Genomic DNA, 16,221 nt, shown 5'->3' on the forward strand with positions numbered 1-16,221 from the left:
TGCTTCAATGGCTTGGCACCTATGCTTGGGATATGTTACGTACATAATAATAACATTTTGTACTACATTATGCAATAAATGATATGACTATTTATAATCATTGATTGGCTCTCTGTAAAATCAACCATAATCTATTACTGTATTACACAGTAATTTAAAAAGTGAATATATTAATGAGTGTGCTGTCAATGGGGTGCATGAAAGAAGTCCCCCTATACATACCACAACTACGCCCTACGACGTGCCACTCCTTTCCTGCACGTCTAGGGTACCCTGGGCAACATTCGGCGTGTAGCTTAAGCCAATCAGCAAATACTTTCACCACGATGGTAAGCATTATAGTCGTCCATCGATACCATTGAATGTGTGCGTGTGCTGCGCCTGTGCTTGATTTTGTGTACGTTTGCGCGTGCGTGTATACACATAGGTTTCAAACAAAATGTTAAAATTAAAAAACAATTACGGTCTTAAATATTATAATACTTTATTGTTGTTAACGTCTTTCTGTCATTTTTAATTTACACCTCTTTACGAATCTTAACTCGCGTCCAATGACCACCCTTAGCGCGAAGGTTGAACGAGGTGGGGTCCACCTTGGCCGGTATAACCGTTTTGTTTGATGGCGAAACTTCGATGGAATTTAGGATCTGATATGCCATCACTTTTATCTCACAGAGAGCGAATCTTGAACCTGTCAAATAAACAAGAATTATTTTATAAATAAGAAGATATCTGAAAACGTTTCGGTTAAGGCTAAATATCACGTCTTCTAATGGATGGAAATAGACAACGCCCTAAACTTTTAGAAGATCCATGTAGTGGGATTTATAATTATGGCGATGATGATAATAATTAAAGGCGACAGGTGCGATAGCGATTCAGTTTGCTCCGCTAAATGTACACTAGTCACCCAAATTTGCGTCCTAGAAGAGAGACAGTTTAACTAAATAATTAAAATAATTACCTAGCTAATAAAAATCTGTCATGAAACTTACAAAAACGGAGAAAGTTGAAACTTTTCAAAAATGAGTTAATTCGCATAAGATCTGTGTAGTACAGATGATCACGAAATATCATTACAAGAAACATGTTCCGTTTGGAACTGTACGTTTGTGGTTGTCTGATGATTATTGGCACACCTGTATTCCGGACGCAATCCTTCCCAAGCCAGGTTGCTTGTACTCTGATGATATCTACTCAGGATATGTGGCATTAAGGAGTAACCACACCTTATCGACATGAAATCGCATTAAGCCAGTCAAAAAAAGTTTCAGGTCCATAACAGGAGTCGGCAATTCAAACATAAGTAAAACTCGTAACGTCTTTTCGCTCTTAAACATTTTCCACCTGGCTTAAACCGATTCCACTATAATAGTATGGTGTCTTCCTTATCGAGCGCTACCCGTAAAATTATGATTAGACCTCATAATGCTTAGCATACCACAGCATTTGGTTAGTAGGTATGTATTGCACTATACTAAATTACTGCGTCGGCGTGGAGTGACAAAATCATACGATCGCATGTTTAAATGGCATTTGAAGCCATTATAGGATGATAATAAATACTCACTTTAACGAAAAAGGTCAAATAAAAATTCTCACCGATACAATTTCTAGGTCCAAGTCCAAACGGCATATAGGTGAAAGGCTTGATGTTGTGTTTGTTCTTTTCAGAGAACCTCTCAGGATCGAATTTGTTTGGGTTCGGAAAGTATTTAGGGTCGCGGTGGATTGCCCACACGGGGATCTGGACGGATTGGCCTTTATGGATCTAGATAGATAAAATAATAATGGAAAATGTATTTAGAATAAATGGTGTATGGTGTTAACTCGTATATAGTATAGCGCTACATCATGGTTTGTAACGAAACGTATACTTGTGAGATAACCTAACCTCAGTACAGAGTACTAAAAAAACCGACCTCAAAAGTCATTCATCCCCTAGTTTACCACCCATAGATGTCGAATATTTTCTTCAAATTCTTTTCCCTATTTCCAACAAAAAAAGAATCATCAAAATCGGTTCACAACTGGCGGAGTTATCGCGTAACATACATACAAAAAAAACATTTAGTCGAATTGAGAACCTCCTCCTTTTTTTTGAATTCGGTTAAAAAACAAAATTAAGAGTTTTTCGGCAACGTGTACTAACCATACCTAATATGCCATCAAATGCAAACAAGGGGCATCAAATAAGTTGCTTAAAGAAAAATCTTATTCCATGAATCTAGAAAATGAAACCATTTCTCCGGATTTAAATAGCGTACTTGTATTTGTTTCAAATAAACCAACGTTTTGGGCCCTTTACAGATCCCATGGTTACGGTTAATTATGTTGGACATGGTCAGTCGACTGTCACTTCTAAAGGGACCGAAAAAATGGTTTCATTTCCTATATGTAACAATCGCGAATATAATCGATTTGTATGTAATCAATTTCGCAATAAAAGAGACTTGAAGATAATGATAATGAGATGCGTTTGATTAGTAGCAGGCATGTAGCAGTAGAGCTCCTTGTGTAAGAGTTCGTCCAGAGAAGTATTGCCACCTAACTTATTTCTGCCGCCAAGTTATGTAAGCATTACTGCGTTGTTCTAGTTTAGAAGGGTATTAAGGGTGCTGGTTAAATTTCAGGCACATGGGACTTATCAACCACGTGCCAGGGTGACGGGTGCAGTGGCAGTGCCCATAAGATCTTTGGGATTTAAGGCTATGAGTGGCACTGCAATTGTCATGGATAGGCGTGTCGCTTACCACCAGGCGTACGACTTGTACGTCCCGTCACTTAGTATTATATAAAAAAAGAAAAGAGTACACTTACAATGAAGTCCTCAGTAGCTTCGTCATTAGGTTTGCCCAAATTGTAATCTTTGGTACAGCATCTGTCCAGCGCAAAACCCGCTGTCCATAACCTCAATGTTTCTGAAATACATAGGTAATAATAAAAATCATAACTTTCATAGATTTCTAATACGTGGCACTATAGCAAAAAATCCGTTAAAACTAATAAACAAAGATCTCTAACAGACGCGAAGAGAAATACTTAAGGTCTGCTGATTCGATTTCCATGAAACGTCAACAAGTTTTCATTACAACCATTTATAAAAATTGTTTAGACTACCTAATCGACTCGGATCACCAAAGCTAAACATACAACGTCCTTTTCACTTTTATTACATACACGTAAAGGTTTTCTAGACTGCCAATGTGATTCCGCGTTCATTAAGTGTGATAACTTCGTAATAATGTTGAATTATTTCGGATATATTAAAACTAACTTATTCATTCATTCTTTCGAACTCTGTATAGAGTTTTAAGAAATAAAACCATACAAGTTTTCCAAGGATTCGGAACTACTCCAAGAAGATATCAATCATTTATATAGATGGCGCACATCCAATAAAACGATATTAAATGTTGCTAACTGTCATCATATACGTTTTTCAAGCAATAAGCTCAACAACTTATGCAAATACAATATTGACGGACATGAACTAAGGACGGTAGACGAGATTCGGGACTTGGTGGTATTGGTAGACAGAAATTTGAGGCTTGACTCACATATTATAAAAGCGGTAAACAAGGGTTTTGGGATGATGGGTTTCGTACTGCGGAATGCTAAGGATTTCAAGAAGTGTTCATCAAAAATAAAACTTTTTCAAGCATTAGTACGACCTGGACTAGAATTTAGCAGTGTTATTTGGACTCCACATTACGAAGTGTACATCAAACGTTTGGAAAGTGTTCAAAAACGCTTTCTGTATCACTATGGGCGATATTAGGGCTAGGAGACCTCCGGGGTACTCACATAGACTCAAGCATTACAATTTGACTTCTTTGGTCAACCGCAGAAAGAGACTTGATTAATATTCCTACATAAACTTGTTAACGGTTCATTAGATTGCCCTGAGTTATTGAATATGTTGCTATTCAATACTCCTTGTAGGTTGCCCAGGAAAAGCGCTTACAACTTTTTTGCCGTACCAGGTTCAAAAACGAACCTCGGTCATTTCACTCTTTTGCCAAGGTTCTGCATAAATTCTCTCAAATTTATATTTTAATGTTTTTAATTTTTAAATCAGTTTATGTATATCGATTTTATAAGTACATAGATTAATTATATATTCGCATAATTTAAAACAACAATAATTTTATTAATATTTCATAGCATATTGTTGTATCATTCTGTGATGTTCCTTAAGTGTAGAAGTACTTAGTTTAAAGCTATCATGTTCGATATTTAATGTGTAGTGTTTTTCTATGTAGAATGTCCTGAATAAATAAATAAAATAAAAAGAACGTAACTGGATTAACTGGCCCTTGATTAATATCAAATAGGTTTTCAGTCACAATGACGATACAAAATATTGAACAAGTTAGAGATTATGCATCAAAATTACCATTTTAAGTTCATATTTTTAAAGTTTTTGTAGAATATATCAAACAAAGCTCTTTTACATTCCCTTACCTGATACCACCATGTCCATATAAACCATATTCTGTATAGAATTATAGTCAAATTTCCCGTTGTTCTTGGCCTCGTTCTCTTTGATTTCCTGGTACAGTTTCTCTTGGACGTCTGGGTTGACTGCCAGTTCGTACATCAAGAAGGACATGGCAGTGGATACGGACTCGAAACCAGCCATGAAGAACAATATAACTTGGGCACACAGATCGTCGTCGGTCCATACTGACAAAAATAAATAATTGCAAATAGAAATAGGTCAACAAGTACGCTGAAAAGTGGGAGCGAGAATGTCCATTACTCGGGTCTGATACAGAGATTTTAAAAACTACGTTTTAGGTTAGTACTAAATAAGTCAATACCCAACGGTGTTACTTCTTTTATGGAATAGCCTAAATATATTTTCATCAGTAATACATGTAAATAAATATTGATTTAACATTACGCTATCTAACAAATTATATCAACGTTTTGGAAGACACTTGTCAGATAGGTGTAATTTAGAACTAGTCCGCGTGCAGTATAAAAATAGGAATAAGCAAGTACTGTATTTGAAAAAGGTTATTTCAATATAGCACGAAAATATCTACGGTAATAAATAAGTTATTGTTTTTTTAAAATTATGTTTACAATTTATTTTTAGACAACCCTGCGCTCTTAGTGACGTGTATTGACATGTAAACTATGCAAACGTAGACATTTTGTAACTCCGACCCGTAACGTCTGATGGCATTCCAATTTTTTTATTAGAAGTTATTCTTCTACTGATTTCCAACATGGTCCTACATCTTTACTAGTGACACCATTTCAATGTTACAATCAGGTGACCACTATATTGGGGTTATCTGTGATTTGCTGGGCCGGTGGAATGTGATATTCAAATTGTAAAAATTAACTGTAATTTTCGTCGTACCTTAATGAAACTGTATTGTAAATACTGAGTCTTTAACTGTGAAAACAGTAATGCTTCTCAATCAACTCACTTACACTATAAATCCGTTATAACCGTAAGTAATAACTGTTCTTAATAAATCTCTAAAAAATGTATAACGAGTAGTTTACACAAAGGATTACGTTCCGTTTCCAAGTTATTTCAATATAGCACGAGAATACCTATTGTGAGTAATATCTTTTCTTTAAATTATGTTCACAACCTGTAGGTACAAAATAATGATTTGACAACCCTACGCTCTTAGCGATGTGTGATGCACCGAAGAGACGGAAGTTGGATTATTGTATTATGATAATAACGCCATCCTGTGATGAAACTATGCAAACATAGATTTCTGTGAGTCGAGCCCGTAAGATGGCGTTTCAATGCTTTAATAGAAATTATTCTTCATTACTTACTTTGACTGCCCCTCTTCTACTGATTTCGAACAATATCTTACGTCAGTACTAATGACACCATTGCAGTGTTAAAATTTGTAACTATTTGAATTTGACATACCCTTGTTGATTTGATTCTGGCCTATGGATGATTCTTCGGCTGTGGCGAAGCCTGCGTCCTTATCTTGGCTTGATTTCTGATCATGCGTCAGTTTTCCTGTACAATCCATAAGAAAATGTGTATAAACAATAACTATTATTATTTACAATGTAGGTACAATCGTAGGTACCTTACGTTATTGATTGTTTAAAATATATAAATAGTGGGTATAGTTTAGTTTGTGATACGTGTAAATAGATTTTTATAATTGTCGGTCCTTTCCTCCACACATCGCGATTTAACGCCGTTACAAGCCAAGATCCTATAAGACGGTCTAGCTCATCATGCCCTTCTTCATGATCTTTGTCATGATCTCTTTCTGGGCCTTCCACGTCTCCGGTTTGCGTTGGATGGGATCCACTTAGTGTTGATATTTGCCCACACTTGATATGCGGCAGACGTGTCGGGCCGGTTTTTCAGACTGGTGTTTTTTTTAACTAACGTCTACTATTTGTCTTTTGGAGTGCAGTATACAGTTTTGCAACCAATTTACACAAGTAAATGTTTAGAGTGGCCACCTCCATAACGTTAAACCACTGAATCGGTAATACCTTTCTTAGCTTCTAATAGTAGATGTATCATGTCAGGCCTGACAATTTTCTGGAGCTCCCTGGTCTGCATCGTCTCCTTCACCAGTGTCCTGTAGAAGTCTTGCACTTTCTTCGGGAATAGACTCAAGTCGAATATCTAAAGAAAGTAATTAGGACTGAATTTATACTACTGTCAGACTAAAAGTTACCTAATAAGGAAAAATTCAATGGAAAGCGGTTATTACCGCTTATAGATACTTGGGAAGTATCCTTAGCACAACAAATTAGTTGCTGCCCTGCCACCCGGAATACAATAGTGCTGCATTACGATAGTAAATATATTCAATAAAATAAGTACATTTGTCCGTGTTTAAGTATACATTTGTCCGTATTCCATATTTTTTTATAATATCAAATGACGGGACGAACAAGATCGTGCGCCTGATGGTAAGTATACGCCTGTCCATAAGAGTTGCAGTGCCTCTCAGAGCTTTAAATCGCATAGATCTGAGGGGCACCTCCACTGCGCCCGTCACCCTGAGACACAAGTCGACAAGTCCCATGTGCCTGTCATTTCACCCACACCCTTACCCTTCAAAACCGGAACACAGTAATGCTGATATTACTGCTTGGCGGCAGAAATAGGTAAGGTGGCAGTACTTCCCTGGACGAACTCTTTCACAAGGAGCTCTACTGCTACTAAAAATGTTTGTTGCTTAAAGCGTAAAACATAACACCATACATAGTGTTATAGATTTTATGTATTTCACGATATATTTATTAACATTTTTTGTGAAATAACTCCACTAGTTTTGTTACGATTATGAATACAAAGATCGAACACATAGAAAAATTTTTCGTCGACCCAGTGGGACTTGAACCCACGTCCATGCTGCACCGTAGCATTGCTCTTACCAACTGAGCTATGGGTCCAATTAATTAACATAATTTTTAATACATAAAAGACTGCTTGGATATTATTTTAAATACTTACTTTACCAGCCTTCGGAAATAGTAACAACGTCAAAAATATAAATATCTGACTGACTTTAAAGGACGCAATAGATTTTCCTATTGTGTAAAACTTGTTATTTTCGTCCTTGTCAGACTCCACTTTCAGGCCAAAGGCACAAGATGCAATCACGTCATTCGCGTATCTGGTCGTTAGATCTTTCATATCGATATCCAAGTAACCCTCTGTAAACAAAAGAAACTATAGAAATACAGGCTTTGTAAAAGACTCTAGTAATACTTTCATTACGTTGATATCTCAATGATAATGAACCTTAATGCATGCGTTGTATTCCAGCTAGGATATGCTTGTATGAAAAGTGGAAAAAAGATATATTTAAGCTTGAGATACTATTTGCGTGTCGTTTTGCAGCTATTACATAACCTTATTTATATTCAATATTGAAAGTAAAAAATTATGGAGCCTTAATGAACCTCCAAGATCCACTTACGTGACTCTTCGATTTTCTTCTTAAGCGAGAAGATTATCCGATCTCCAACCTCTACCATTAATGGCAGCATCAATTTCATTTTGGAGCTGGTGAAAGCAGGGCTGAGAGTCGATCGCATGTCCTTCCATTTCTGACCTGGTGATCAAGAGTTTAAAATTCATTTATACTATAAATGCATTTATACACTAACACCCATCTTCTTACGTCAAAAATGGTTATACATAAGGTGATACGTGCTTTATTTACGTTAGATCAAAATTATTATAAAATTAAATTATTACAAATATATAGTAGCATTCGGCAGTATTACGATATTCTACAAAGGCAGCAAATTGTGGAAGATGTTTTTGCACGCTCTAGTTTGACACCTAAAAGCCGTTTAAGGGCTGCCTTCGGATTATACTCGGATCCATTACTTTCCATTGTAATGGCTTTTATGCTTCACTGTGCCATTGCTAACTCGGCTATTCAGCCATAATAAGCGGTTTCATTTATTTACTTTTTATATGGCCATAATAAAGTTGGCCATAATAATAAAGCCGGACTTCAGTTTTCCTGTTTTAGCAGAGGTATTTGGAGTTCACGTAATTTCTAACTACAAGACACTCGAGTTACCTTTTAACGAGAGGAGATTCTTCCCAAAGAGTGGATCTGTTTCTTCACTGATGACAGTGTTGTGGTCATGGAAGTACTCGAAGTCTTTGATAGCAATCCTCTTGATCAGTTCGATATCTCTGATCTCCACAGTCGGTATGGTGATCGTGAACAAGCCGTAGAACCTAACAGAATAATTGAATAGCTGAAAGCCTTTAAAGGTCTCGTAATTAAAGATAAATCCCACGATATATGCATGGTACATACATAGAGATTAGAACATGCAGTACTATTACGAAAAAATATTGGTATTGGGTTAACAAGTGTGTATGCACTTCTTTTGTTACAAAACTTTAACGTAAGCTTTATGAACATGAAAACGGAGAATCAACCACACCAACTAGATTCAAACTAGGGAATTTCCTGTACTATAAATACCGAAGCAACGGAATTCATTTCGTGGTACTACCCCATATACAAACTAATCGAATTGAAATTAATTATATTATTATAATCCGAATATAATAAATTCTTCTTCTTTTAGCTTATTGACGGCGCTTTTTTAGGATTTCCGCTTAGTAATTATAAATCTATTGTAAAAATAATATAAAAATATGGCGCAAAAATATCATCGCCAATGTCTTGTTGTTCCAGCTCAAGCCTCCATATAATGAATTATACAGCCAAAATTATCTCAATTGTCACAATTGACAAAAAAATTTTGTCAAATCTATAGAAAATATTTTTCCAAAAAAATTACATTTCTTATTAAATAAAAATATAAAGTGCATAATAAAATATCTACTTTTACATCATATTTGCAACTGCTTATGTAAATTTTTCTAGTAATTTTCAAGTATAGGAAAAAACTGCATTATATTGTGTGTAAGATTGTTTAAGCCATTGTTAGTAATAGGTGGTGGGTTTAGTAGCAGTAGAGTTTCTTGTGAAAGAATTCTTCCAGGGAAGTGCCACCAAGTGCCACCTTATCTAATAATGTGAGCATTACTGTGCTTCAGTTTTGAAGGGTAAGGGTGCTGGTGAAATTACACATGACTTGTCAACTTACCAATAAGATCGTTACTATTTACAGCTCTGAGTGACACTGCAACTGTTAAGGACATGCGTGTCGCATTACTTGTTAGCATAAAAAGAAGATGCTATATTTTTTAATTAACAAATGAGTGCGCATTTGATCTCCATCTTACCTGATGGAATGTGACGATGAGGTCTACAACGTAGCATGCACACTTAAACAATGCCTATTCTCTCTCGCCTTGAAAAGGCCCAAGTTATGGCATTCGGGGAATAAATCTGCAGGCAGGGAATTCCACTCCTTAGCCGTTTGCCATATAAATGTGTAAACGAAACGGTTCGTGAGAATCTTTGGGATATCCACAACATGGGGTTTGAACCGCAGCCTACGTCTAGTCCCCTTACGGTGGATTGGGGAAAGCGGAATTAAATCAGGCAATTCCATCGTACACTCTCCGTGTTGGATAACAAATCAAGTATGTGTGCTAGTAATATCGTTTTTACTGATATTCAAGTTTTATTGTTACATACATTACGTTCAGTACAACAACGCGTTCAGGGTTTTATTGGGTTTGCCACGGTACTGCAGCGCATCATCGCAGGCATGTTCGCGGATGCTCACACGGATGGTTTCCATGCTATCCTTAGAAAGAGAGCTGCCTCATTAATAAGTCGTATCCGTTGCGGCACGAATGAGATTCTGCGCGTTGTGGCTGGTAGAGTGGATTGCCCGATCATGCTACATTGCATGAAACTGCATTTAAAACCATGTCGATGAATTATTTGATATTTAATTTAATTTGTTTAATTATTCTATGTTTTTAAGTTGCCTTTTGTTTAATTTAAATTTGTTTTATTGAATTATCTAAGCTAATAATATAACTGTAAAATATGGACTGTAGTTGTCTGAGAATAAATGATTTTTGATTTGATTTATTGTGACTTGAGTAACGTTCGAATAAATACCGCTAATTTTCGATTTAGTGGTGTCGTTTGCTAAGTGACGAAAGTTTGTACTATCAAGCAGAGGCCATGCCATGCCAGGTCATGCCATGAAGCTTTGAATCGGGCCTCGCGTCTCTGTGTTATTCGGAATTTATGTGCGAAATTTAATTTGATATTAACCATGACCTTTTTGATGAAGGAAAAGAAAAGGACAAAGGTTCACAAACCTCGGAATAAGTATGAAGTCTCTGACCCACATTGGGCTAGCGTGGCGGACGATGGCCTAAAACCCTCGCATGATAGGAGACCCGTGCTCAACAGCGGAACTAATAAATATATATACCAGGTCAAAATCACTAATTTAATATGTTTAACCGTTAAGATAATTTTGACGCTAACTGTACCCAATTAGTTAACTAAATTGTTATTGTTTGTTATGTCATAAAGGATTATGGTGATTAAATTCACACATATTCCACTTTTCATGATGACGGAGATAATTTCTGTTTTTTGTGATACTTACGTATAGATACGTATGAGTGATGAGTAGGTACATATATGAATATAACTTTTTTTTTAAATAACTTTTGTGTTATTGTTATCGCTTACTGAATCCATAATAATCATTGTCACGCTGACTAGAGGTTACTTATCAGGTAAAATATTTTAAACAAACTAAATAGTGAGTTGCTACCTGAAGATATTTTCAATAACAAAGAAGCATTATTACAACCTGTTTTGTACAGAGATGTTATTGACGCGGCAAGTACCTCAAAAGTTTCTCGAATTGTTAAATAACAGAAAGCATTGGAAATTGAACTATTTTTCGGATCCAAAATCGCGAGTATTTGAAGAGACCAAGGAAAGAATGTTCAAAGTTCAAACACGTTTTGAATTTAATACCGCCATACAGTTTGGTAAACGCTGACCGTATTTTGACTAAATCAGAAAATTGCTAATATCTAAGGTTCAATATCGTGAAAAATTTGCTTTTACTTTTAATGACCCATTTCTTTTAATATACGACAACAGAAACTAGCAAAGCGGGACCCCGTAATTCCGCAGTATTCTGCACCATTAGATAACCTAGCGGAATCTGCGGTAATTTAAACGCGATCTTACTTCCGAAAATAGAAGTGATTGATTGATAGAATTACGAAATGTTTTCTATTTTTAAAACTGAACATTGTTATTAGTCATAAATCATTATTACTTAAATACCAAAAATCATAATATTACGACTAGATATCTTCAAATATGACAATATGATAATTTTTTTGGAAATTTCAAGGAAATTACAGTCGCTACAAGAATGCATTGTTTATCACTGTGGTTAATAATATACAATATATATAACTTATGCCATAATTATTTGTACACTATTCTCACGCAGTCCAATCAATCACAAAATAAATAAAATATATAATAATAATAAATTTCATAAATCTGACTAAAGGCTAATAAGTTTGATTATTAAGTAATAAAAAAATTATATCGATTTTATTGAGTTTATAATGACGAGTGAAACTCAATAAAGTAAAGTAAACACTATCTCTTGCACTCTGTTTATATTAGTACTTACCTCTGATCAGAAAACCGGTTGTAATTCGTATATAATGAATCAGTAGTATGCTTCCGCTGTAACAAAATATCCAGTATCGCGCCGAAAGACGAAATGATGTTGGGTGTCTTCACACCTCGCTTTTCAAAAAAGCTATACACTTGCCGCAAGTACATATATAATGCGCCAAAGAGGCAGCCCAGTATTATCCAGATCAGCATCTGAAAAAATAGCGTAGATTATTTTAATATTGCTTAGCTTAAATAATTGTTTCACTCGTATAATGTTAGCGTATGATTAAAAAAAATTAAAAAAAAAGATAGACTTTCTTTCAATCAAAGAAACCATATTCACTACTGACCATGGGGCCCGTAAACAGCCCGAAATGTTGGTATCTTTGAAAAACCAATATACGCGGTTTAGGTACGAGAAAAAAACGTAAAAACTCAATAAATTTAATATAATACATAATTTGATCTGCATTTCATTGGTATCTGCAGTAAATTGCCGATTGTAAGCCGAAAATAGTCATTAAAACTCTATGATACGACATTTATTTTCCAAATGGACCTTTTATTACGAAAGAACAATCTTTATTATAAATATATTTCGAAATGTATATAAAAACAATTATTTACCTTACTGATTGCAATTCACACTTCAATTAAAAAAACAAAATAATAACAAAACGAATTTGTTTATTGTGTTAGAAGACCGGTCTGCGCGTGGGCCAGACCAGTACTAATTTGTTACATATGCGAATACCGTACTATATGAGAAACAGAGAAATAGATTAAAGCTGTAGGTTAATAGCCTGGTAAGCAAGATAAGATAGAAAAGGAAATCAATAAAGTTTGATACCAAGGCCGTTTAGGGGTCAACTTCAAAACTTTGACTTAATTATCACGAATTATAGTTTGTAAGTGTTATTTATGATAGTTATTTATGGATCAAAATATAAATAAATAAATAATTCGTCACAACAATCCACAAACCAGGACCCCGATTCAGAACTGTTGGATATTTTAACCGAATCTTTCGATTGGTTAATTGCGTTAGGTCGGTCAGAAAAATTTTTACGTCTGCGCATTCAGTTTCTGCTCGTACAGTCAAGAGCACGTCAAGTTTGACACTTTGTACTTTGGTCCGTTCTTATCGTAAGCGGTTTAGAGTTGGATTTAAATCTAAAGTGTCAAGCTTGACGTGCTCTTGACCCTGTACCACGTAACGGCATAATACGGCAACGAATCGGCTCGGTCCGATCAATGGCTGTAAGGAGGCGGCGACAGCCGAACAGTGGCGTCGACAATCGAATGGCGGCGTCGATTTTTCATCGACGGGCAGATTTCGTCACGATGTTTTCTATCACCTTTTAGGAATTTATTTAAAATCATAGATAGCTACATATTGCCACGGGCGTTCGAACATTTTGACCTCTCAATTATTTTCATAATTGAGAGGTCAAAATGTTCTCACACTGGGCTACCGCTACATCTTCTTTGTAGAGTGCGTTGATCAAAGAGTTGTTGTGTTTCTTAGAATGACTGAAGAAAAATTGATTTTATATCAGTCGGGAATATCGCCATTTATATGGTATCTCCAACTCAAAATACCGAGGAGTAATTGAAAAACTCATGGGAATGAGAAGTCAGCAACTCTTTCATAACCCTATCGACAGCGACGACAGCGGAACCGCGGCGTCGACGGCCAATCGGCGGTGTTGACAGAATGGCCTTGCGACAAGTGTGGTGAAACAAGGTCGACTCAAGCTGGTTCCGCGTCGGTAAGTGTGAGGACTCTCCTTCGACGGCCGGGAGGCGGCGGTGGCATCGACATCCGAATAGCGACGTGGAGGGTCGAACGGCTATATTAAAAGCCAAACGGTAGCTTCGGTGGCCTATTGGCTTAAAGCCCATTCATTCTACGTCGATAAAATGTGGTGACTTCTTAAGACGAGGTAGGAAAGGTATGGTGTACTGCCCTCCTTATCATATCTAACGCAATCGACACTTTTCGCGAACTTGAGTTATTCACATACCTGGGATCAGCGAAACGAGATCTACAACCCCTTATAAGCGGTTTTTTAATATCTTATTTAGTTTCAATTTTATTGTTAAGCATAATCAACGTAATGGACATTTTCTTCTCGTTTTATTAACAATAAACATCGCAAAATCTATTGTGATACTTATGTTTACGAACCCTAACATATTTGCCACTTATGATGATTATAACTAATGACATCAAATTCTTTTAACAATACGTACGCAACATTAAACATCACAAAATCAAATACGATGGTTACGCTTTGGAACACATCGGTGGTATAAAAGAAAATACTAAGCATAACTAACGTATTTGCCACGTATGATGGTTATAGCTAGTGACATGAAATACTTTTAGCATTGCGTACGCAACAATAAACAACAACGTACGTTTAGATTTGTTCAAAATTATAACCCATCCAAACAAAAATAATCTGTACTGTAACGTACTTTTTTGTGATAAAATATTAAGTAGCTTCAGATAATGAAAATGATGATTGAAATGATGAAGACTCCAAATTAGCAGGGAAAAACGAAAAAAAAACAAATGTTTACCATTTAAAAGTTGACAACAACAAAATTGAGGTTTGTAAAACTTTTTTTTTTACTACTCTGGGCTATGACTCTGGAAATGATTCTAGAATTAGAGGTGTCTTGAAAAAGCAATTGATGAGCAAAAATGCAATCGCGGGATTTACAAACGTGTAAACCAAATAGACAAAGATATGATCATTTGTCGTATAAAAGCTTACAATTCGTGTTTTTCACATTATAAACGTGAACATGCACCTAATAAACTGTATTTATCCAGCGATATTACTATAACATCGATGTATAAACATTTTTGCTCATAGCACCCTAATCTAAAAGTATCATTTGAGTTATATAGAAAATAAGTTAAGGCTATGAATATTTCAATGGTGAGATTGGGTCAGAACATTGCGAACAGTGTGGCATATTCAACAACCATGATCCAACTCATAAAGACGATAATTTGATCGAAGCTTGTAATGGGTGTGTTACTTAAAAAATACATAAATTAAAATATACGGAAACTCGTATTAAGTATAAAATAGATACAGATTTAGCGCTCTAAAATCCGAATGATGTTTTTTACTCGGTTGATTTGCAAAAAGTGATAATGTTGCCAAGAATTGATCAATACAAATCCGCTATTTTCTGCCCAAGAATTTAGCTTCCAACGAAAGCTTTGTCCCTCTAGGTACTCAAACAAGGGAGGGTGTACCTTTTGTGGCCATTTGGAATGAAACTATATCCGGTAGGAACCAGGAAGACATAGTTTCTGCTTTTCGGGCCTTCCTTGTTTATAAAAGAGATTCTGAAAATATAACTCTGGCTGGATAACTGCGCGGCGCAAAATAAGAACTGGACATTGTTTACATTTTTAGTTCAGATTATTAATAGTAATTTAATTGCAGCCCAATGAATTACCCTTAAGTATTTTGAACCAGGTCACATCTTTATGTCCGCCGACTCTTTCCACCACCAGGTAGAACTGGCGTTGAAGAAGATGGACAAGGTTTAATTTCGTAGAGTGTGTTCGGTCTACGAATACAAAAAAAAATTTCGTTAAGGTCATGGATGCACCACAACACAAACTACGGAAATACGAGCCGCGAATATATTTAAAGGATATGGTGGTAGTACGGGCTGAGAGAGGACGTTACCAATTAAAATATAAAAGTAGTCATTATGACGAAGAATTCAAAACTCCAGATTTCTTGCAGGCTAAGATAATAAAGTTACAAGAATTCCCAGAAGTTGCCGTTAAATTAGAACCAAGGGGTATTAGCGTACAAAGAAAGGAATCCATTATTTCATAAGCTCTTGCCTCTAATACCTAAAAATAGAAAATCATTCTGGTATAATTTACATGTTTCGGAAGCCACGGACTTAACTCAAAGTTAATGAGTGCAATGCATTGAAAATATCATAATATTAATTTTCTTTTTTGTTACCAATGTTTTGTTGCGTTTTTTTGGTGAATTTTTTAGTAATATTTAAAGAATTAGTTTAGTTTTTTCAATGGAGTACCTATTTTTTTTTAGTATTTTTTGGTTTAGAAGTATTGTTT

General features: G+C 35.6%; 1 protein-coding gene across 1 annotated transcript; it reads right to left on the reverse strand.

The window, feature by feature from the left end:
* Positions 1–466: 466 nt before the first annotated feature.
* LOC113228878 (cytochrome P450 9e2-like) lies at positions 467–12,842 on the reverse strand. The gene is made up of 11 exons (XM_026462302.1): positions 12,720–12,842; positions 12,103–12,302; positions 8,562–8,725; positions 7,947–8,081; positions 7,478–7,680; positions 6,505–6,640; positions 5,915–6,010; positions 4,468–4,689; positions 2,821–2,921; positions 1,603–1,771; positions 467–691 (listed from the first exon to the last, which is right to left on the reverse strand). The coding sequence occupies exons 2-11, from the start codon at positions 12,300–12,302 to the stop codon at positions 519–521; spliced, it is 1,599 nt and encodes a 532-aa protein (XP_026318087.1). The 5' UTR covers positions 12,720–12,842; the 3' UTR covers positions 467–518.
* Positions 12,843–16,221: the final 3,379 nt, after the last annotated feature.

The sequence above is a fragment of the Hyposmocoma kahamanoa genome, unplaced genomic scaffold (assembly GCF_003589595.1).
Source record: "Hyposmocoma kahamanoa isolate Upper Pololo Valley unplaced genomic scaffold, ASM358959v1 260, whole genome shotgun sequence".
Taxonomy (NCBI): domain Eukaryota; kingdom Metazoa; phylum Arthropoda; class Insecta; order Lepidoptera; family Cosmopterigidae; genus Hyposmocoma; species Hyposmocoma kahamanoa.